At 36.3% G+C, this 25,389-nt stretch overlaps 2 protein-coding genes across 7 annotated transcripts; one reads left to right on the top strand and one right to left on the bottom strand.

Moving 5' to 3' along the window:
- On the bottom strand, window positions 1,008-12,387 carry LOC109712349 (nuclear pore complex protein NUP1-like). 6 transcript variants are annotated; one of them, XR_002216822.1, is made up of 11 exons: window positions 12,006-12,387; window positions 11,180-11,223; window positions 10,289-10,440; window positions 9,147-9,321; window positions 8,409-8,690; window positions 8,193-8,279; window positions 7,018-7,683; window positions 6,553-6,896; window positions 4,334-5,745; window positions 2,548-2,928; window positions 1,008-1,828 (listed from the first exon to the last, which is right to left on the bottom strand). XR_002216822.1 is itself a non-coding variant. In XM_020235871.1 (10 exons), the coding sequence occupies exons 1-9, from the start codon at window positions 12,265-12,267 to the stop codon at window positions 4,335-4,337; spliced, it is 3,423 nt and encodes a 1,140-aa protein (XP_020091460.1). In that variant the 5' UTR covers window positions 12,268-12,387; the 3' UTR covers window positions 1,008-1,828; window position 4,334. The 6 variants fall into 6 exon arrangements, 5 of the variants coding, with proteins under 5 accessions (XP_020091460.1, XP_020091458.1, XP_020091461.1 ...); XM_020235871.1 differs by lacking the exon at window positions 2,548-2,928; XM_020235869.1 differs by lacking the exons at window positions 1,008-1,828; window positions 2,548-2,928 and adding an exon at window positions 3,370-3,627.
- On the top strand, window positions 14,176-18,055 carry LOC109712350. Its single transcript, XM_020235874.1, has 2 exons — window positions 14,176-14,485; window positions 17,370-18,055. The coding sequence occupies exons 1-2, from the start codon at window positions 14,256-14,258 to the stop codon at window positions 17,725-17,727; spliced, it is 588 nt and encodes a 195-aa protein (XP_020091463.1). The 5' UTR covers window positions 14,176-14,255; the 3' UTR covers window positions 17,728-18,055.

Here is a 25,389-nt window from a genome sequence, read left to right on the forward strand (position 1 = left end):
TACGGCGAAACCGAACACGGCCACCCACCTGTTTCGCCACCAAACTCGCGCGCTCTCCAACGGCCCCTCGGTGGGACCCACGTCGACAGCGACGTGTCCACGCGTCACACCGAGAAGAGCGTCCGTGCACCCGGTCCACCACGTCACTCAACAATCAGACCGTATATTTTTAGCTGTACAGTTTAGATGTAATATTTTTCTCTATACAAGATCTATATTTCGAAGGTTATTATAGGCATATAATCCGCACGAGAAATAGTAATTAAAATTACAGTAGTAAAAAAACAGTTAAGTATAACTTAAAGTTTAAAACTCTAGATTGCCCGCAATTTTTTATCCAAAATATTTATTTGACGACAAAAAAAAATAAAAATTTTAAAGTATTTTTTTTAGGCTTTCAATTTTTTTTTAAAAAAAAAATTGTCATCAATCACTTGGTATGGTGCATTATAAACTATTCAATCCTAATTAACAATAAAAAAATATTATATCAACAATATTAAATTATATAAAATTAATGTTTCAAAAAATAAAAATGACAATAACGATATTAAAACGAGGCCTAACCTTTTAAAGTAACTATGCATACGAAGGTTTCTTTCTATAAAAAAAGAGTGGTAAGAAATATAAAGTAATTAGACATCAAACTTATAATTTTTAATATTAATTATTAAATTTTTAGCTAATTATATTGGGTATGGTCAGTGGCTCATGCTATTATAGTTTCCAATCAAATCTGTCACGCTCCGATTCCACAGCGGAAGCCCACAGGAGCGTCAACAGACCTGCCGAACGGGTAATATTTTTTCTGTTCGAACGAAGCATCAACACAACACAAGACAACAATAGCAAAGCAATACCAGATATCACAACTAAAATTTTTTCAAGTCACAAGAACAAGAATAAAATCAGTAGATATACGAGCGACATGTATTAGAGCACTATAAATCAAACCGATTCAGAAATAGTATAAAGCAACTCGCTATCTAGTAGTCCTCTATAAAATATGCATACTGATAAGAGATGCTATTTATTGTGTGATTTTCTTATCTCTGACAGCAGATGATGCATCTGTCTTTGAAAAAAAAAATCATCAAAAGACGTGAGAATTAGTAAATTACAGTTACCAGTGATTTTTTCTGCCTCCTAATCTTGCATTCATAGGTGGGTGAGTACGTACACGGCAGCCGATAAAGTATGTGTAGTGTTTTGCGTCTTTAATCTCAGGACAGTTGCCAGCTTGGATCTGCAGCATTTAGTGTTCAGGTCAGGTAAATGCCGTGAGATCGCATAGTCCAAAGTTTCTTTTTTTAAAAAAAAAAAACTTTTTGGAGTTTACGCATAGGTTCCTGCAACGAACCTGGTAAAAAGAGAAATTGAAAACAAAGAAGCAAAAAATTAATTCATGACCTCTTAAAATTAACCAGACTAACAGATTATCCCAAACATTCATGTAGCAAATTTTTTTTTTTTTTTGATTAAACAGGGATATACCCTATTTCAACAAGAGATCAGGAGTACATGGGTCAGAAGAGGGAGGACAGAGAAGTACAATAGGTAGTATACTAGTAAGCTATAGAGAAAACACTCATCCGAGTTAAAGATAGTAGCGGGCTAACTTAGCACCCTAACGCAGAGACCCATTGCTTGATCGTGTCGTTGATTGCTCTTGCCAGTATTTCGCTTCGTTGTGACTTGTTGTCGAAAAGTCTTCTGTTGCGTTCTTTCCATAACTCCCAACATCCCGCTGCGACGTAAAGATCGAAGTTCTTCTTGAATTCCCCTGTTAATAGGAGTCTCGAGCTGCACCAACGAACCGCTATTCCTCCTGGAGAGTTGGATAGCCGATGATAAGCTGTCGGAGCAGAATGTAGCAACCGAATCCACATAGAGTTGGAATAGCTGCAGTCTAATATAAGATGCTCCATAGTTTCAGAATCAGAATTACAAAGCACGCAAAGGGAGGCTGTCAACATCTTCGATTTAACCGTCAGCCATAAAAAATTTTTGACTCTAATAGGTATTTTTAGTATCCATAGAAAAGGGATAAGGCCGTTACTGATTCCATCAAAAATCAAGAAAGAGTACGCGCTTATGTAGCAAATTTTCATAGCAAATTTTTTATGAGCGCCTCATTAATCATGAGATGATGAATAATCAAGAGAGCATAGTTTTGATGACTAAAACTTTAATCTAAATATCACATTCAAAAAAAAAAAAAATTCATTTAACTTACAGACCGGCCGGTCGTTTCATGATTTATAACATTTGAAGAATCCGCCGTATTTTCTATTTGATAGATCCAAATCTTTCTCAATACAATTTTTAAGATTTTAGTATTTTTATAGTTGGTGGGAGAAATGAATAGTCAATTAACAATAATATAAAAATCTCAATCAACGTCCCAATTCAAGTAGCACACAATTCCAAATTCCAAATTCCAAATATCATAAACCATCAAAATGAATAACTTGTGATGGAAACCCTAATTAGCCCATTTAATGGTAACTTTTCTGTCACCTAATCTAGCTGACGTTTCATGGTCACCTGCTGGGGGGAATCCCAAACGTCATATCGTCTCCTCTGCTGCTGCTGCTGCTGCTGCTGCTGCTGAATTTATTACGCACCCCACACAACCCAACCGACCCGACAAAATCCCAGGCTCATTTTTAATTTCTATCCAAAAATTTTAATTTTTTTCTCCAGATTTTTTTAAAATAAATTTAAATTTTAAGATTAAAAAATATTCAACGATATGTTTGATGAAGATAGAATTAATACATGACATTTAAAACACGTCGCAATAAATCGAAGGCTCTTTCCACTCAAATTTTATCATAAGAATACATTAATAAATAAATCTGCATGAAGAGATTGCTAGCTCACTACTGTTTGGGTGTCCGTGTGTCGTTTGCACGGTACATAAACCTGTGGGGACATTAAAATGCATAATAAATATCAAAACAAAAATACTATTATATTAGCTTAAATGCAGAGAGTATTATAAACCCATTCTGAATGTACTGGGACCGTATCTCTCTCAAAAAAAAACACATTAGTTAGAAGGCATTAGAAGGTATCAATAATGATATATCTGTCAAATTATATATTGATATTCTAATAGTAAGGCATCCCACAAGAAACCAAATATTATGGGTTCGAATTTCAACACGAGGATCCTAAATTGGATCGTATGAAACCAAACTCCCAATTCTCATGAATAAGATAAGGTAATATCTTCTTACCATTTTAGTCACATAGTAACAAAAGCATTTTAATTGGATGACCAATACAATTCACAAGAATAGTGATTCAATTCAAAGATGAAGGGTAAACTTTATATAATAACCAAAAAGAAACTTATAATAATTAAAAAAGAAAAAATACCACATCAACATATGTAAAAAGTTATATAAATTTATATGTGGACTGCTTCGTTACTTCTTCCTCTCTTATTTGTGTAATGTCACGACAATGTCAATCTCAACAATGTAAAGCTGCTAATACTGGGGGAACAAAAAATACAAGTCATCCAGTATTATATCTGAGAAATACAATAGCAAAGCATAAAACTCAACTGAATCATAAAAACAAAATCCTCGCGTTATTGCTTATGTAAGTTTGCCCCTGAAAATACATATAACACCAGAAATTCATCGCCCCTTTTTATGCATAAAAACATACAATCACGGTTAACCATCTAACATGGAGGATTCAGATAAAAGAGCAAACGTAAGGCATGTAGAACAGAAATGGCATAAGTATAATGCGATGCTGCTTAAAAAACTGCATACGTTTCTATGGTACGGCTAAAATAGCAATATGCAACGACAACATAGGTGCCAGTCCCCTGTCACACCACAAAACGGGATAACTCCACAATCACTGCAGCTACATCAAAACTGGAATATTATAGTCCAGAGGCAAGCAGTTAAAAGCACAGATCAAATGGCATTCTATCACCTAGAACAGCAAATTCACCTGCGCGTGAGAAAACTCTACAGCATTGACAGTAAGAGGGGAAAATATATGCTCACTACTTAGCCTGCAAATATTTGGGTGCACACAAAGTAATGATGTGTACCTCGTAATGTCTTTCAAAATAATTTTAATGAGTCGCCTTTATGCATGTGATAGCTAGCAAACGGTTTAGCTTTCAAACTTCAAAATGGCACATAATAAGAAATCAGCTACAAAAAGCTAAACCTTCTAGAGGCTGCCATGTGTACAAATCTAACTCGAAATTATCATTCTGAAGGATATTCCAAGGTACAAAAAGTATTACCACTGCTCACAAAAACAACTTGAGCCATCCTTGGTTGGAGATACGTACCTTATCTTTTCCTCAATTTATCTCGTCTAACTTTGATGATTCTCCGACCTGACTTATCGCCACCTCCGGTTCCCAAGGAGAAGCTGCTCCCTCCCGGAGAAACCCCTAGACCACCCGCATCTTGAAATGGCAATGGGTTCTGGGCAACTGAACTCTGCTGACTGCTGAATTGAAAGACGGGCAATCCAACAGAGGAGGTAGTGGGAGTATCAAATGCCAGAGGAGCAGGTGAAACACCCGGTTGGCCAAACACAGAAACTGCATCCTGCTTAGGGCTATCATCAGCCATCCTGTCCTCTACATTCATCTGATCACTTGCAGGAGATCCTGAACTTGAAGGAAGCAAAGGGATCGTACTGCTAGCTGAAGTGAATGGAAAGACTGTAGGTAAGGATGAGTTGGATGAAAAAGGTGAACTGCTTGAAGCAGTTGATGGTGTGAATGTGAACCCAGTAGCTGAGGGTGCGATAGAACTGGAATTAGTGTTGAAAATGGCTGGTGCGGATGGCATTGAAATCGAGCTGAACAAATTTGTGCTCATATTTGGTGCAGAGGAAGAGTTGGTGCCAGAGCTGGAAGAAGCAGGAGCAAGTGAGGAAGAAAAGCTAAAGCCGGAGTTAAGAAGCCCAGATGCTGTGGATGCTGAGCCCAATGGGGCAGAAAATTGACTTGCTGAGATTTGTGGTAACTGTAGAACTCCACTTCCGGATTGAGCTGGCTGAGTCATTAAAGCAAAAGCTGTTTGAGAACTATTATTAGCAAAAGAACTTGAGCCAGTAGATTGTGCAGGAGCACTGTAACCGAAAATGCTGTTTTCTGTACTTGAAAAGGTGAATGATGGTGCAATAGCAGATTGAGAGCTGGATGTGCTTGTAAAGAGAGTTGACACAGCTGGAGCACTTGAAATAATAGATGGTGCTGTCGAGGAAGAACCATTTTCCAAGCTTGATAATACAGTGCTGCCACTGTTTGAGGGTGCAGATGCACCCAGAGTTGAGCCAGCATCTACAGCAAAGGCTAGTGGTGAAGTAGCTGTTTGAGAAGCCATAGAAGTACTAGAGCCAAAATGAAACGAGGGATTTGCAGAAAATAAGGGAGCTGCAAGAGAGGCTGACAGACTGGTGGGAGTGGTAGAGGTCATTGTGCTGGCGGAGAAAACCAACTTGGGAGGTTCCGGATTAGGTGACCCAACAGGGAATAAAGACACAGTTAAGTTTGATGATGAATGCAAGGAACCATTGCTTAAGTTTGGAGTGGCAGAAGCACCAAAAGCAAAAACAGGAGGGTTGTTTGATGTCAATACTCCTGAAGAAATAGCATTTTCAGATGATTTTGAATGATCAATTGTTGATATTCCTGACGAGACGGCAGTATTTGATGATTTTGATGGATCATTTGTTGGTTCTGCACCACTGCATCAGAGAAAAACCAAAAATTTTAAAAGATCACAAGATTCCACAAGAGCATTTGGGAGATAGCGAAGAAACAGAAATGGAGCTAAATCCCATCAATGATCAACAAGAACAAATAGAGCTCAAATTCAAGATTCACGAATGCAAAAGAACTATCATATCGTAAAGTGCTGATCTAATGGAGTTCTTTTACAGGAAGTGCAAGATCATTCATACAGCCATTTTTCACGAGAAAGAACTTCATTTTGACAGCAACAGCCACGTTGCATTGCAAAGACCTACTTATAAAGAATTGATTTGAGATGATCAGGGATTGCCTCGCCTGACAGTTGCTGCTAAAAAGGGAAAAAAATCGGCAAAAGAAAAGGTTTTCTGGCACAAAGGAAACTGGTTCCTTCAACTTCAAATATATAATTATTTTCATAAGTAACATCATATAACAGAGAACAAACAAAGAACACAGAGATTAAATAAAGGCCTTTATGTTTTGTTACTCAAGAGTAATGCTAATGATCAAGAACCCTTGAAAGATGGAAAGAGAACTTTAAAACTTCTATATCTAAACTAAACATCTCAAATTGAAATTAGATACCTATTGCCACAATGGAGCCAAATGAATCAATGCTAAACTAAGCTATTAAAGCTGAAATATTACTTCATCAAGTTGATGTACGAAGTCATAATTTTCAGAAAACGAAGATTTACAAGTGAAAAGATTAAAATATCCTCACTAAGCAACTTCTGACTTAATGAGCATTTTTAATGAATATGATGAAACTACACTGACGATACAAATATGGTCCTCACCTCACAATATCTTTTACTAGAGCAGTTGCCGTTGACAACATAGGTGTATGAGATTCCTTGCAGCCAAAGGTAAATGTGGGAGCATGAGCACGAGTTTGTTCCTTCTTTGTAGGTGATGTATCAGGCAAAGGTACTGTACCTAATTGAGGTGGCGGAGTGCTATTAGCTGGTCCAAAAGAGAATGTAAAGCCAGTACTATTATTAGAAAAGGGAGGTATTGCTGCCATTTTATCTGTATTACTGGAAACATTGAAGCTAGATGAAGGCCCACTTTCCAAAGAAGATATCAGAGGTCTATCACCATCTCTTTCACGATTCTCAGCCTTGTCAAGCTCCACAAAATCCTTAAAAATAATGAGAAGAATCGAATTCAGTCTAAAAGAAAATTGTTCTCAGTAACTTAATTAGCGACCATATCTATTCAGAAGCTTCTAATTTCTTAAGTATACAGTGTTATAATAATACCTCAGGTGCAATCATCCGAAATCCTTGCTTCTCTCGTAGAGGAACAGGAACAGAGTCTGAAAAGACATCAAAAGCAGACTTGCCAGATGTGGTAGTTGAGACAGATTTAACAATCTCCTTGATGCTATTGCTTCCATATGGTAATTTAACTCCTGATGTAGAAGGTTTCGCAAGATCCTCTTCTATGACTTGCTTTTGAGATAGAGCATTTCTTGTGACAGGAGAGCTATTGGTAGTAACTTCCCAATTACTAGCTTGTCCTACCTTGAATGGTGATTTGTCTCTGGTAATGCACTCTGTTTCAGATTGTTTATCCTTTGGTGAAGGCATTAGTTTATCGAGTTGGTTCAGTATTTTCATGGCCATCTTAGTCGACTGAGGAGCAATAGGAGTAACACTATCGTTATATACTTCATCTTCATATTCCTTGTTCTTTCCTTTCATTGTACTATAATTCAGATTATCCAGGCCAAAAGGCTTTGGAAGTGATGCAGAACATTGGATAACATCCTCGTCACTTGTGCTTGTGCTAATAAGAAGATTTCCATGATGGCTAGGGCGCGATTCCCTTGAAGGAGATAACATGTTAGACTTATGTCTTATCCTGCGTATGGAACTAATGGAACCAATTTCGCTATCCAAGACAGAACTTATTCGTTTCAAGACCTGCCAGATGATATTAGAAGCTACAGTTACAAGATGCTTGACTAATCAGCAAAAAGAATTAACGAAATATGACGTTTCAAATACTCCACACTCACTGTTACGAGAAATTCACTCGTAGAAGGATGAAAGTTATTTGCCTATATCAATGGACCAACAATTGGTTTACCACTACATTGTTGGAATTTAAGATGCATCCAGTGGAAAGAAAAAAAATGCATGGACTGTCTGGTAATGCATACCACTATATTCAGATAACATGACTAAGTCTGTTATTGTCGCAAGAAAACATACATACAGTGTGTGTACATAAATTTTAATGCTATATATAAGCTCACTAACGCATGTGAGATTTTAAATGCTTAATTTTGAGCTAGAAATCAACTGGAACATAACACTAGAATTAAAGAAACAAAGCATGTGACCTATGTATATAGTATAAAAGAAAAAAGGTACTCTAAAATAACTCTGCAAAAAAATTCACAACGACTGAGACTTAATGCTTGAGCTACCTGCCTGCGACCGGAATACATGTTGGCTGTTGGGGTGTGATAAGATGTCAAGGAGAATGGGGAAACCTCCTCAGAAGATCCTATACCCTGCAACATCATAATAGAAATTCTTAGTTGGAACAGATACACAAAAATACACATACAATTAATCAAAGTAAGAACATTAGGATAATTATCTCTCTAACTGCAGAGAAATTTAACAGAGATTGATTGGACCTTAAAATGTGGAGATTGCGCCATTTTATATATTGCTGATCTCCCTCGAGGTCTCGGAGTCACATAGCCACTCTCGGGTAGTCTAGAAAACTGGACTGTAGAGCTTGAAGCGAACAACAGTCCAGATGGTTTCGTTGCATGAACTGCACTACTTGGCATTCCCTTGTCCTTCAGATGGACTCGGCTCTGCAATCTTAGTGCCGAATGGAATACATTTGAAGACCTAGAACTCATATATGCTTTTGCAAGCTCTGCAGGTGAAGCAATTTCATCCTCAGGAATCTGAAATTTTTGACATAAAAATGAGAAATGAGAGTGAATACAAAGCATATAAGCAAAATTATATCAGCAACTATATGTAGAAACATTTTTATGATTTTCACACCATGGTGCACTGATTTTGAATAATACTGATTCTGATTTACACAAAGAAACTATACATGAAATGAGGTACAAGCAAATACTACAGAATACTAGACAGTAATAATCAATTGCACATAATAGGAATGTAAGTGCAGAATTTACATCTCAGATATCTTAATGATAACTTAGAGAAAAGTCCTTGATTTTGAGGATACTAGAAAATAATAAATAAGCAAAAAAACAAGGGTAGCACATAAACATTTAAATAATATTCTATCTGCAGTAAGAGTGTCAGCAGTAGAATTATAGAGCTTTAAACAGGATACGTTGAGTTGTTGTAAAAGGGGCTAGCAAATAATTGGATTGATAACTTACAGTTACATGCCCGGCAGCATTTGGCAAATTCTCGTCTGTTCTAGAGGTTCCCACTCCCTTTTCTCTTGCGGGCACATCTATTTCACAATTTTTCTCGTTATTAATAGCTGGCTTTGACAAATTAGGTTCAACAGTTCTTGAAAGCAGCAATTCTTTCAATTGATCAAACTCAGCCCTGTATAGTACTAGTATATTATTAGAGATGCAGTTGACAATGACAAACAAAATAATCTGAAAAATAAAATGACAGAAGTCACGAAAGAAATGAAAAAGAAGGGCCTACAAGAAGAGCCATAAGGAGACAAGGGAGGAAAGATATGTTCACGACTAGCGGCATCTACTATAATTATGATACTCGTAAGATACTTTATAGGAAGAGAAAGCCAAAATGGTAGAATCATCGAGGTTTTATAGCTGTAAGAAAATAAATCAGGTGAATTGAGAACCAAGGATACATGCAGATGGCTTCCATATAAAGCAAAGAAGGATGAAAAGATACAGCTGAATTAAAAATTAAAAGATATATTTATGCAGCTAGCTTCTGGGATAAGAGATAAGGATCGGAATTTTCGTGCCCAACAACAATACATGCACACTGTTCACTGGTGAACTCTTATAATCCATATTTTGTAGTTTTAAATATAAAAAAAGGATGCATTGAAAATTAAAAATATATTTATGCAAATAGTTTCTGTATATGAATAAATAACTGAAGTAAGATGCAAGCTAAAAAGAAACTTTCATCACCAATGGCAATAAATGCATATCATTCACTGGTAAACTTTTATAACTTGAAGCACTTGGTCAAGTCAAGAGTGCAAAGGAAGGAGAATAAAAGAAGATTGGCCTGCAATGCCAAGCTTTTATGGATCCCAGAATAATTAGAAGGTCAAATGCCACGGCGAAAAGAAAGAAGATATGAGGACCATTAGTAGGTTCCCCATACTTCATGGCAACTTCTTTTTGCTTTCTTTGGTCAACTGCTAGGTTCCATCAAATACGTTCATGCGCATTAGGGATCTCAATACAGTAGCCGGGAGTCAAATAAAGATTTCTATCAGAGCATTAATAAATTTCACAGTTAATTAATTTGTGCAAGAAGATTCATAGTCTGATAATTTAGAAAACCAGCAGATACTTTCTTTGTGAATGTCTTCTGCTTCAGTAGTCGTTCTAGTTCAGATATACCCTTGTCATCAGGACATTTTGTTGGATCCGTATGTTCAAATACACCCTTGTCAAGAGGACTTTTTGTTGAAACAGTACCAGCATCCAATATTTCAGTTGATGGATTCTGCATATCACAACCGAATCAGCATTAAACAAATAGCCAATAGAAAACTTAACAGGATTATGCTCTTGACAGAAGGCTTTACATTTAGTGAGGACAAAAAATAAATAAATAAAAAGGTAGCCAAACAAAAAAAAATGGCACTTTACAGTGGTGTAGGAGAATTCATTTTCTACATAAAGTACCTCCTACATAAAGCATGTGGAGATCGCATTAGAAGCCAGAAGCAGTAGTTGAACATTCCTAGTTTTTGACTAATCCGTCCATCAAAATGGATTATGTCTATAATTTAAACCTCACGCAGTCCTAGGAATCTGATTCCTTGTAGGGTTTCTCAATTCAAACACACTCCTTTTAACAAAAATTTACGACCTAGTAAATGTGCTTCTGCTTTTAATATAGTCAAGTCAAGCTATTACATAGGTGCATGGGTAGCTATGTGGGTGCATCCAATACTGCAATAAACTACACAGGAAAAACACGTAAAGGAAAACATTATAGCCCGGTGAAAACCATATTGAAACCATGTCAAAATTCTACAAGCAGTATTATTCTATACCATCCAAGCTAGAATATGATCAGCATTACATAAGAGGGCAAGAATAAAATTGCATATTCATCACAGCACAGTGAACTATCCAGAAATTCTCATAAAATTAGAGAAAGGGATCTGTATAAAAACAGAGAATTTAAAATATGAATGCACACACAAATCAACACAATTTAACGTTTTGATACTCACAATGCAAGTAACTTCAGGAAGTTCTCTGGATTCAAGCTTTCCCTCTGCGAACATAATGGACCGGTCAAAATATGGTTAAATCAAGAAAAGATGTTATCCCAGGAAATTCAGCCAACAAAATGGGAGTACATGTCAGTAACAGAGTTGCCGAATGAAGAGCATATACCAATTTAAAGGATAGAAAATCCACAAAACAGAGTAGGAAATATTTTCTGTGACATAAATATATGTAAGGATACAGAATAATTTTCGTTTTCAAATGAACACAAAATAAATAGCTGTTTTTTGCAGCAAAAAGGTAATTCAATGTACCGACACAAAATACATTATTCATCAAGGAGAATAGCTTACACCCAAGATCACGAATTGAAAAGCTAAACTAACATGCATTAGTGAATAGTAATCAAGAAAGTGAGAGCACCGGCCAGTCCAACCTATCATTCCAGCATGAATATATTCGCAACAAGCAGCTAAAACATTACCAATCAAGAAGAAAACGAACGAACATTGGCGTGATTGTGAAGGCCTTGTACCTAATGCTACAAAGATTGTTCCTTTTACAACATACTACCCAATAATGCTATCCTATGTTCATTGACGTAACCCGGAAATATTTCCAGAAACAAGCAAATGAACAATGACGTCTTTTTATCAAATATTTATCATTCACCAATCACAGAATTCAAGAATGACGATAAGGAACACAAAAGATCACGAAAGCAACCCTAATCTCCCAAAACCCTAATCCGAGCCAAATTGAAGGAGAACCAAAAAAGGGTAACCAACAATGATAAATCCAAGAAATAGAGAAGTATGGCAACGAAACCTGGGTGGTTCGTAGGCGGAGGGAGCCGCTTCCGGAAGACGGAGGAGAAGATCCTGGAGGCGCCACCGGCGATGAGGCGCGAGGCGGGGTCGACGAGCTTAGAGAGCCACCCGCTACCTGCGCCGGCGCCGGCGCCGTCGGGGACGACCCTGGTATCGCGCGTCGCCACCGGAGGCCGATCGTACGGCGTCGCCGCCGCGGCCCTCGGCTGCCGCCGCCGGATCTTGCCCCCGATCCTGCCTTCGTAAGCCGGAGCCGCCATGGGAGGACCCAATCGAAGCTACAAGAAAGAAGGATCGAAATAATGGAGAGAGCAAGAGAGAGAGAGAGAGAGAGAGAGAGGGGGAGTGGGAAAGGAGGGGGCAGGGAGAAGTAACGAGTGGGAGGAGACGATCGTGAAACTGCGTATGTATGTATGCTCACCGCCGCCGTACATATAGTGTATCGCGTATCTTTATACGTATACACTCAGGGTCTCTAACTACACCGCTTAATAACCGCAGGTTTACACGTGTATGAAGATAATAGGTGGGCCGTGTACGGTTTCACGTATCATGTTATCGAGTCTCATTTTAAAGTGCACGCCTCGGTGGACAATCCACGAAAATTCGGTCGCTTTGATAGAATCCGACGGTTGGGGTCATTGATGGACTGGCAATCGTACGGCCATGGTTTGTTCGAGGATAGAAATCGTAGAATCGTGTGTGGGGCCCACGGCGGAGTTGCACTCGGACGAGTGGGCGGGATTTTTCCACCTGCGATCTCCGCTGTCGAACGCTTGTCCGTTGAGTTTTAAAAAAAAAAAAAAAAAAATTGTGTGGAAGTCGCCCACCCGGAAACAAAATATATTTGAATACTAGGTGAAGTGGCGGGGTCCGAAAATTTGCGTGACCCGCCTATCCTGATTGGAAAAAAATATTTATATGTATTTAAAAAATTAATTTTTTTTAGATTTTAGCAATAAAAAAAAATAATAAGATTATAATTTTTTCGGACCGAAACGAGCTAGAGGCCGGATTCACATTCGGGCGGTGCAGTGCCGGGCCAGATGCAATCAACCGTCCGGCTCAGCACAGCCCCCAGGCCCCGAAGGTCCGGGCCAAGCCGGGCTGTGCACAGCTTCGGATTAACCATTAAAAATTTTATTTTTCATTTTTTATAAAAAATTAAAAATTTTAAACTATGATCAATTAAGTATTTCTATTTAAATCTATATTTTGATTGAATTTTTTCAAATTTATAAATATTTTAATTTTTTAAAAAAATTATAAATTATTCTAGTATTACAATACCCGTGACATGCTGTGCCCGGCCCATTTATATTCCTAATTCTAGCTACAAAAAATTAGGATAGATATACATTACACTATATTATATGTGCACACATAACGTCATTGTTGCTAGTATATTTTGTTAGTATTTATTTAATTTTTAAAGTGATTTAAAATTTTCTTTTAGTTTATTTTTTCTGAACAGTCTAACATTCTATTCTATGAACCTTATCGAAAAGATCATGCATAAGTTTCTATATATGAGTTTAATTCCACATTGAATATTGTGCTCAAGAGCCGGGCAGACAATGTGCACAGTCTTAACTATCGAGTTTACCTTATCTTTTATTCTCCTATACTATATACATATAAGAGAACATATTTCTTTTCAAAATAGAAATTTAATTATTTGTATTTAAAATTATTTAAAAAGTAATTTTACTAAAAAAATAGAAAGATTTTCCAACATATGAGATACCATATGTATTGGAAACGTGATTGAATTATTCTTTTTTATTAAATTTTAATTCAATTTTTCCAATGGCATTACTAACCTATTTTCTAGCTATTTTTAGGCATTTTCTTACTTTTTTTTTTTTTTTTTTACAATAAAAGCTCAATATATGCTTGTACTATTTGCGATGCGTATTTCTCAAAAGAGCTAATAGCTTTTATTTTTAAGTCAGAGATTTATAATTTGTATTATAAAGATCAACGAGAAAGGGTAATTTAAGTGGAAGTCGGTGGCCATGGGAATCCGTTGCAGTATTTGGGCTCGACCACAAGAAGTCGGCGGCCAAACGCAAACTGAAGCGGAAACACGTTTAAGCCGAAGCAAATGACACGTGTGAAGTGCCGATGCTTCGAGATCCTTCCATATATATGTAAACATAAACATCCAAGTATCCTACACCCTTCTTCTGCGAAGGATTGCGCTCCCAGAAAAAAAACCGATCGGGAGAGAGAGCGAGAGAGAGAGATGGGGTGGAAGTGGGTGGACGATGAGGAGCCCTCGAAGATCGTCTCCTCGGGGAGAGGTTTCGGCGATGTGGGAGAGGTCGTAAACCCTAACCCTAGGTCGAGGGAGGAGGATCATTGCTCGACAAGGAGGGTAGTTCGATCGAGGTGTAGGACGGAGGAGGTGGAGCCGGGGAGATTCATCAAGAAGTGCGAGAGGACCCAGGAAACCCTCAGAGATTGCATCGGAAGGTAAATTGATCCCGTCCTATTCGTAATCTGTACCAAAGTTTCGTTGATTTCTATCTCCCGGTGTAAATTTGGTGGTTAAGACCCAAATATGTCGTATCTCATTTTTAATTTATTGGTTACGCACGCTTCTGATTAAGCTACAGGAACTCATGATGCAGTCGTTAGTATATAAATTTGGGATTGCATGTGTGTGCAAGCTTAATTTGGGGCACAAACAATGATGATGATGCTAATCTCTTGAGGCTTGAAGTGTTTGGTAATCGTATTTATCTGCAATTGTGTGGAATCATGCATTTCGCAAAATAGATATGCAAATCGATTGGTGTCTTAACACGTTGCTTAATTATTCAAATCACCGATTTGGATGAATTGGGGATCAGAATTCATGAATTTCTTTATTTGAAAATGTTTGTTAGTGTGATTTGAATTTATTTTCCATTGTTTGGGGTTGACTTTGTAAGTACGAGTAAATTGGTTGGTTTGAAATCTGATTTGAGATTTGCGTTTCTCGCACATATTAAAGGTTATATCCCTCTATAATTTCCTTATAGATGATATTTTCAATCCATATAAATATCTCAATATTTGTGTCTAATATACTTATCACATTGTATTCATGTCATGTGTAAATTTCACAACGATGGATTAAATTCGTACTTAAGTATTCACTTTATTCCATATATTTTTCTGCCAGTTTTTATACAATTGTGTTTTATTGGCGGTGTTGTTAGCGGCACTACAAATACAGTTTCAGAATTTTTACCGACTGGTTCATGTTTTTTTGTATCTGAACTAATTATTATCCAAATTAAGATCAAATGTGTATATGACTAATACCTTCTTCAGGTCACTTTCAGGATACATCAATGTGTTGATGGTGTCTGAGTAGTGGGTAATTTACATTTGGGTAGGTAAGGTTTTATGTCGTTTTAGCTTCACGATGTCCGTGTTGCCCAGGAGACTTCTTTTAGTTTTCTTTTCATCTAAAAGCAGAAGAATTTTGATTTCGACTTAGTGATTGTCCTCATATTGGTTATAAGATCTGAAACTTCATTAGTGAGTCTGGTATAAATTGTTATTTTATAATTAACGCCGTGGCTTGCTTAGGCGGAACTCATCTCTTTTGTTGAATTTGATAGGTCGTACCCAGAAATCCTGTCCGTGAGTGAGCTTCTTTCGTGTCTAGCTTTATAATCAACTAAAGCATTGAGAATGGAAATAGGCAGGCGCAGACTTTCCAGCCTTTGTTGAGGTTGTTACAATATATGCAAACTCAAACTTTTATACACACATAAGGCTTTCTTATCTATAACTTTGCATCTCTGATGTGGACTAATACATGTCAAATTTTGTTTCTTATACTCCCCACCTAAATCCTGCCATTTTCACCCTATACTCCCCTCCTAAGTCTTGCCATTTTCACCCTCACTAAAGGAAAAGTTCTTCAATAAACAGCATAATTGGCCCGTAGCCTGCTTTAATCAATCATCGATCCCAAGAAATGTCATTCATGATCCCATGCGGGGGCATCATGTATGCATGTGGGCTAGGCTGTTTTTGATATTAATGCACCGTTAACTTTAGGGTTGAAGAAAACATTGTTACTGTACTCGAGTGTGTGTGTAGAATATGGAGTGCCTGGAGATTATATATATTCAACATAAAGAATTAGTGTAGGCATGGTACTCTTCAAATTTGATTTGCTAGATATGGCAATATTTTTTAAAGCAAACGTTTTACCTCCTTAGACACGGTGAATTTGTCTCATGTAATTAACATTCATCTGTTGTATTGGATTTTCGACTGTGTGAAGTGTCTCAGAAATTACAGACTTTCTTGTTGGATTTTTCTGCAGTGGTTTTATTTGCGTATGGTGATATTTTGGGGCTTTGTGATTTTAGGTGTGACCTTAAGTAGTTCATTATTCGACTAAATTGGTTTTACCCTTTTATCCTATTAAGCAATATGCGGAGCTCTTAATTTTTGGTGCAGTTTGATCATGGCCTATTGTTTATTTTGTATCAAGCCTTGCGATTATGTTGTACAGTTTTGGGTTTATGACTTTAGCTGATAAAATAGTTCTATGTGATATATGAGAGGAGTGGTTTTTCATATGATACATTGAATGATAAACCCATTATTCATCAGCTAGTTGTTTGGACCACACAACTATCGGTTTTCTTTGTAATTATATGTAACCCCAGTACTTTGCCTAGTAGTTTGTCGTACATTTAGTGTGTAATTTCTTTGCACACTCTATTGCTGCATATGTATGTCCGTCTTAATGCTATACATAGTGATGGTACTACAATATTTTACCATGCCTAGTTTAAATGTAAATGCAGTTTCCTTCTAGGAAAAAACTGTTTATTTTTTAGCATGTTACCCTGATGCAAAAGGATAAAATTTGATGAGCTGCAACTCTCAGGTTTACCTGCGTTGCTGATATGTTGCTAATATTTTGCTTTTGGACTTGTATCAATCATTGAACTATGCAGTTTCCCGCTATCCGCCTTATTCATTTTTTAGAAAGAACTCGGCTAGAAATGGGAAGTTTTTTTTTTTTTTTATGTGGAGAGAAATATAGCATGCTATCCATTTCGATCATTTTTTTAGAAAGAACTCAGTTAGAAATGTAAAGCAATTAGGTTTTGAACTTGGGATCTTATATACCAATTATCAAATCCTTAGTCAATTGTGCTAAATATGGTCAGTTATGCTCAGACCAGCGTTATTTGTAAGATTATGACATTTCTTCTTACTTGTCTTTCATTTTTAAGTGGTTTTCATTTTATTTTTGTATTTGTCTCAACTACTACGACACTCTGATTGCCGTGATCCTTGTTCTTTTTGTACTCAATTGATTAAATACTTACTCTTTCAGGCCTGCAGAAGTGGTGGAATCAGAAACGGAGCACTCCGAAGAAGATGTCACAGATGAAGTGAAAAGAGGTTCATTCTCTTTGGAGTCTCCAACCATCGTACCTTTCCCCTTTCCCGGACTTCAAAGCGACATCGAAGCTCTCGAACGAGGCTTCTTTGGTGGTCTGAGTAACTTCCTAGAGGAAGCTGAGCGGATGACGAGCGAATTCTTCAAATCTTTCGGAGTCCCCTCATCCTGCGAAAGGGAAACATCACCTTTCGGTCAACGGAGACAACTCGAGAAAGAAAACCCTACAAATCCGACCGAGCCAGAGTCGCCGCCTTATTCAGAATTTGCTAGCCAGGTTAGAGAAGTATGAAAAAGTGCTCTTTCTACCGCCCTGGGTGTATTTACACATTAGGGACTTGGAAGCTCTTGGCTTTGGTTTCTTTCATTGAACTAGCAGTTTTTATCTTAAGTACCCAATGTTTGGTTTGTATTATTCCCACTATATGCAACTGACCTGTAGCAGTTTAATCAAGCCGTATTTTGTATGATCCGGAGAACGGTCGACCAATCGGTCTGTTGGAGCATGCCTCATGTAGGGATGCAAATGGATCTGTGTTGATGGAGCTTCCATCCTAATCTACCGTAAATGGTACAGTAAGTGGGGCCCAAATTTTTCTTAAAAAATATTTCTTTCTAAATTTGTGCTGATTAACTAAAAGAATTGAGTGGGTGGTGGCGGACCCTCCTTCTCTTTGATCTGCCTCTATCTGATCCGATCGGCTAAAAAACTGTTCTCGCCACGAGCCCACGAGCGGTTATTAGGAGTAAAATATAGAATGGAAATTAATTTGTTTCGTACCTGTACCTGTCCAGCAAGGAAACGGGGCAGAAGGTGGGAGGCCCGGATCCAGAGCCTCCGGATCCGCACCATTTGCATCCTGGGCCCCATCTGGTGCATCCTATTCCTTCGTTTTGAATAAGAGAGAGGTTCAAGTCGCAGCATCAATTAGAACGTGAGGATGTGTATTCCTCTCTGCAGGTATCAGGTGGCTGAGGTAGGTGGGTATTGACCAAGTCGATGAATAAAAAACCGTTCGGTAAAATAGATTTTTTTTTTTTTAAACAAAGAAAAGGAAAAACATGTTGGTGGTTGGGACTTTGTTGTTCGAGTATTTGCGATGGAACATTAGTTAACTTGAATCTTTTTCGTTTTGTGATACTAATACGAAGTATTGCGAGTTTTTGGAGTTTGAATTTAAAATGATAGCCTTTAATTTAAGTTTTCCTTTCAACACCAAGTTCTCTTGAGCATTATATTTTCTCGGGTTCAAAACTGTTCTCAAAAAAATTTTAAAAAAAAAGTTTTGCAAGGGGGTTGATGTATTAACTTTATTTCGACTATAAAACCTATGCGTGCGTGGAACGCATTGTGAGGTTCCATAAACCCCCAACTACGCATCGGTGTATTATTATTATTTTTTTTTGGTTTGAAAAAGTAACACTGCGACTGGAACGTTCGAAAGTTGCAATTCAAGCGAAATTTCAAGCCACTAGGAAAAGGAATAATAATTCGCATTATGAATCGCTACGCAGTTGAAACAAGGAAGGATGGGTCCCATTTTTTCTCAACTTCAACCGTGCATATGTCTGACACTGTTATAATCTCGCTTTAATGAATTGTTAACATAATATGTTAGTAAATTTATATAATATTTTTGGACCATTTGATTGAACTAATTAAAATGATTCATAATATATATATATATATATAATTTAGCAGAATTTTTTAATGTCTATATTTTTTAATAATATTGGACGTGATTTATGTACCATTCATGATTTGTAGAGGATAAGAAGAATACCACCGGTGGTGCACCTTATAATAAGGTATACATTTCACGCTGCATCACTTAAGGGTTTTAATTTTTCTTTGAATTTTTTATATTAAAAAGAGTTAATAAGATTAGTGAATAAATATGGGTCGTTGATTGCCTGGTTTATAAATTTTTATACTAATTTACAGGTATTATAAAGGTAATATTACTTAGAGAGGATAAAATAGGTTGATCAAAGTTTTTTGTTTCACTATTTTCTCCTTTATGGCAACAATACTATCCGGAGAATGATTCCTTGGCCACTCACGCAAGTAGCCATCAAAAACTGACATATGAAAGGCCTTTTTTTTCTTCTTTTTTTGCCTTTTACTCCACAAAGTAAACCAATTTGGTGAAAAGGACAAGAACAAAGGTCCATTATTTTTTCTAAACTAACTTCTAATGAAGTGCAATATTATTCTTTCTTCTTTTTATTATTATTATTGACACGTGGATATATCGGATCAATGCGCCAATCAATGTGCCTCTCAAAGTGTGAGAGTCCAAAATTTTAGATTTACTATTGTGAAAGTTAGAGAAGCTAATCAAAATTTCAAGTGATCTTTCGTACACTAAATTACACTTTCGGTTGTCAAATTATTAGACGTTTTAGTGTTCAATTTCTCATCAAACTTTCTAATTTATTACAATCAAGTCCTGCAATCAAAATTAATTGATTAATGCGTCACTAATATAAAAATGATATGGTGCTTTAATTATTATTATGGACTAGTCAGACATTAATTTTCTGTAAACTAAATTGGATTGTAAAATTTGATAATCTAAAAAGTTCGAGCTAGAATTATATTGAGTTAAAGGGTGAACATAGTTTTGAGGACCCAATGTGTAATTTAGCTATTTTATGGTGACTATTTAACTCTTGGATTGAAAAAGAAACAAAAAAAAAGGGTATTTTTGCATAAGAAATATATTAATTACATTTTGGACTTTTTAATGCATCACGTCGATCCCATTTTTCTCAAACCATTTTTATATAAAGATAATGAAGATACAGCTCACATTTGCCTCGTATTCCTCGTTGAAATATTTTGGTGAAAACTAATCAGCTCCCATTTCACGTTTGATTAGAGATTCTAAACCATTAATTCTTGAGTCCAACACATAGACTCTCACACAATATCTTATATATATATTTTTTATGCAAAAATATATATATAGAGTTCGGCTACTATACTTTATGGGTACGATTGCTCTTATACTCATAAATCGTTTTTGATGATAGAGTTTTCGAATCAACAATCTATACCGTTAAACATTATTTAGAACATTTAAAGTTTTCAGAAATCAAATTTCATAATTTTTCGACATCATTTACATTACGATCGAAAGGTCACAAAATTGAAAATTTTTAATAACCAGTATAAGATATTTGCTAGTTTAACGGTATAAAAGAATTGGAATAGATTGAATTTTTGATTGAAAATTCTATTCATTATCTAGATAAAGATCAATAACTCTGATTGTAAATTGAAGAATCCGATCATTCATTCTTAGGATGTCAATCTATTTTGACCGTTTGTTTTCTGTCCGATTGATAGGCTTTATTATGATTTCGAAAAATTACAAAATTTATTTTTTAGAAATTTCAAATACTCCAAATTATGTTTAACGAAGTGGATTGTCAATTCGGAAGCTCCATCATCGAAAATAATATATGAGTATGAAGGGCTCTATATTCATAAGAATATAGTAGCCCTACTCTCTCTTTCTCTCTCTCTCTCTCTCTCTCTCTCTCTATATATATATATAGTTGAGCTAGAATACTCTCAAAAGGAGGTTGGTACTTTTGAGTTTTTAATTATTGGATGGAGAAATGTAAGATTGAAAAGATGGTGGTAGGTTGTGGTATGTGGAATAGTGTTTGATTCAAGAACTATTAGTAATCAAGGAGTAGATCCAAGGGCTAAAAACCTAGAAGCACCAAGAGGGTGATACTTCTAAAAGTATTCTAACTCAATTATATATGTATGTAAACCTTGAAAAGTTATTACATGTGACCTTCAAAATTAGGGTAAATTACACTTTGGGTATTTAAACTTTAATATATTATAATTTTTAGCTTAAACTTTTTGAATTATTGCAATTATATCTCATTATTTAAGTTAATTGGTTATATTGAGAAATTATTAATGTATAAATATTATGATTAGTAATATTGTAATAATAATTAAGATGCTGCATCACTTCTGCACCGACGATTTGTTCAATATTTAATCAACTAAATTAGATTATGAGATTTATTTACAATATTTCAGAATGTCTGGATTAGAAATTGTACAAACTAAAAATTGAGGAAATACAAAGCGTTACGCACCTCAGAGGGCGAAATTATGTGAAATAAATTGTAAATAACAATTAACCAAAATATTTTTGACGATGTTCATGTCAAATTCGATTATGGTATTCGACAGCGAATAACTTTCTTACTTTTTCTTTCTTACAACAAACTAAATAAACAGACTAAACTAGTACTTCGCACCTGCGTTTACGGTGAAACAAACAAATTAAAATATGTTGTGTGGAAACAAAAATAAATCTTCACTAGAATCAAATTTGAATGATCCGGCCATGGCCGGCTGCGTAAACTGCGGAGTTGCTTGATCCAAAAAATTGTAATTTTCTATCCTAACCCTAACCCTAACCCTAAAAATCGCTAATCGCGTAATGTGGGGAGTGGGGACCACCCACCACCATTACTCGCCATTTTCTCTTGCTACTTCCACTAACACATAAATCAAAACTAACAGGACCTACCCAGGATACCACCAACAAGGAAAGATACTTATGAAATAAAAAACAAAATAAAATAAAATAAAATAAAAATGTTATGAAAGTGTCACTCAAAATGCCTAATTTGGAATGGACCCTCTAAAACTTTATTAATTTTGTTTTAAGTTGAATTTTAAAAATTAATTAAAACTTGACAAAACTGATAAATTTTATCTGCAAGGGGCACCTTGATTGGATATAATTAAAAAAAAATAGTATAGTTGGAGATGCAGCAGTTGGTTGGATATAAAAAAAGATGATGTGTTAGAACTAAAACCGAGAAGATCTAGTTCGTCGGATGCGAAAATACCAAAAGAGATCTGAGAAAGAGAGAAGAAAAATAAAGCACACAATATTTACGTGGTTCGGCCAACGGCCTACATCCACGGACGAAGACGGAGCGAAAATCTTCATTAGAATCAAAGTGGTGTACAAAATATGCCTCTCTCACAAAACCCTAATCCCAAAAAATACACTCATATTCCCTCTCTTATCTTCCGCACTAAATCAATAGCAAAAAGGGTATATTTATAATAGTGACTAAATCCTAATACGATTAGAAATACAAACCCACTAAGATTAGGAATATCTCGATAAATTAGGCATAATCTAAACTTAACTTAATGGGATAATTAAAACAGAATAGGGTTAGAAGACCTTGCGGTACTAGAATTCGAGACATATTTAACAATCTCCACCTTGACTTGAATTCTATGTCTTCTCCATCAAAATCCCAAGAGCTCCTGAAGTGCTACTGCACATGCGAACAAGTTTACGGAATACTTGACCTTGATCGCCTAAAAACTTAATGAGCAAATCCGCGGGATTCTCTGAAGTGCCAATCTTCTCATCTCCAACTACGCCTTTTGCAACCTCTGTTGCATCAGAACGACAACTTGTCGTAGAGCGAAACTGCTGGAGCGATCAAACTTCTCGATCTCAAATTCGTCGACGTCTTAAACACCCAAACAAACACTCAGGCTCTAACACCAGTTTGTTAGGACAAAACTGAAAAGATCTAGTTCGTCGGGTGCGAAAATACCAAAAGAGATCTGAGAAAAAGAGAATAAAAATAAAGCACACGATATTTACGTGCATGGTTTGGCCGCCGACCTACGTCCAGGGGGGAAGACGGAGCGGAGATCTTCATTATAATCAAAGTGGTGTACAAAATATGCCTCTCTCACAAAACCCTAATCCCAAAAAATTCACCCATATTCCCTCTCTCATCTTCCGCACTAAATCAATAGCAGAAATAGTATATTTATAATAGTGGCTAAATCTTAATACGATTAGGAATACAAACCCACTAAGATTAGGAATATCTCGATAAATTAGGCATAATCTAAACTTAACTTAATGGGATAATTAAAACAGAATAGGGTTAGAAGACATTGCGGTACTAGAATTCGAGACATATTTAACAATCTCCACCTTGACTTGAATTCTATGTCTTCTCCATCAAAATCCCAAGAGCTCCTGAAGTGCTACTGCACATGCGAACAAGTTTACGGAATACTTGACCTTGATCGCCTAAAAACTTAATGAGCAAATCCGCGGGATTCTCTAAAGTGCCAATCTTCTCATCTCCAACTACGCCTTTTGCAACCTCTGTTGCATCAGAACGACAACTTGTCGTAGAGCGAAACTGCTGGAGCGATCAAACTTCTCGATCTCAAATTCGTCGACGTCTTAAACACCCAAACGAACACTCCGGCTCTGATACCAGTTTGTTAGAACTAAAACCGAGAAGATCTAGTTCGTCGGATGCGAAAATACCAAAAGAGATCCGAGAAAGAGAGAAGAAAAATAAAGCACACAATATTTACGTGGTTCGGCCAACGGCCTACGTCCACGGGCGAAGACGGAGCGGAGATCTTCATTATAATCAAAGTGGTGTACAAAATATGCCTCTCTCACAAAACCCTAATCCCAAAAAATACACCCATATTCCCTCTCTCATCTTCCGCACTAAATCAATAGCAGAAATGGTATATTTATAATAGTGGCTAAATCTTAATACGATTAGGAATACAAACCCACTAAGATTAGGAATATCTCGATAAATTAGGCATAATCTAAACTTAACTTAATGGGATAATTAAAACAGAATAGGGTTAGAAGACCTTGCGGTACTAGAATTCGAGACATATTTAACAATCTCCACCTTGACTTGAATTCTATGTCTTCTCCATCAAAATCCCAAGAGCTCCTGAAGTGCTACTGCACATGCGAACAAGTTTACGGAATACTTGACCTTGATCGCCTAAAAACTTAATGAGCAAATCCGCGGGATTCTCTGAAGTGCCAATCTTCTCATCTCCAACTACGCCTTTTGCAACCTCTGTTGCATCAGAACGACAACTTGTCGTAGAGCGAAACTGCTGGAGCGATCAAACTTCTCGATCTCAAATTCGTCGACGTCTTAAACACCCAAACGAACATTCCAGCACTGATACCATTTTGTTAGAACTAAAACCGAGAAGATTTAATTTGTCGGATGCGAAAATACCAAAAGAAATCCGAAAAAGAGAGAAGAAAAATAAAGCACACAATATTTACGTGGTTCGGCCAACGGCCTACGTCCACGGGCGAAGACGGAGCGGAAATCTTGATTAGAATCAAAGTGGTGTACAAAATATGCCTCTCTCACAAAACCCTAATCCCAAAAAATACACACATATTTCCTCTCTCATCTTCCGCACTAAATCAATAGCAGAAATGGTATATTTATAATAGTGGCTAAATCTTAATACGATTAGGAATACAAACCCACTAAGATTAGGAATATCTCGATAAATTAGGCATAATTTAAACTTAACTTAATGGGATAATTGAAACAGAATAGGGTTAGAAGATCTTGCTGTACTAGAATTCGAGACATATTTAACATGATGCAACTATAAATAATTTGTTTGATTGCATATAATTGAAAAGTACATTCACACATTTTATTACTATATACATATTTTATATTATAAAATATGATTAAGGAGATAAAAGCTTATCTTTAATTTATAATAACTACTTTCTCCAACTGCTGCAACTGTTACAACAATTATATTTAAAACATCAAGTCAATCGCTAAATTTAAATCTGTATGCAATTACAAATACAATATAGTTGCAGCTACAAGCTATCTAACTGCCCATAAACGTAAACGATGGAAGAAATGTGCAACATTTCATCTTCTGAAAAAGTATCTAGAATAGTTAAACCGAATAATATTATTATTAAATTTAACAAAACTCTTAATATGAATTTATAACTTTTAAAGAATCTATTTCAAAATATATAATCCACAATTGAGGAGTGTTTTTTTTTTTCCTTCCTTTTCTTGATTTGTTTTTACATATTTAGCTTAGAAA

Source organism: Ananas comosus, linkage group 7 (genome assembly GCF_001540865.1).
Source record: "Ananas comosus cultivar F153 linkage group 7, ASM154086v1, whole genome shotgun sequence".
NCBI lineage: Eukaryota > Viridiplantae > Streptophyta > Magnoliopsida > Poales > Bromeliaceae > Ananas > Ananas comosus.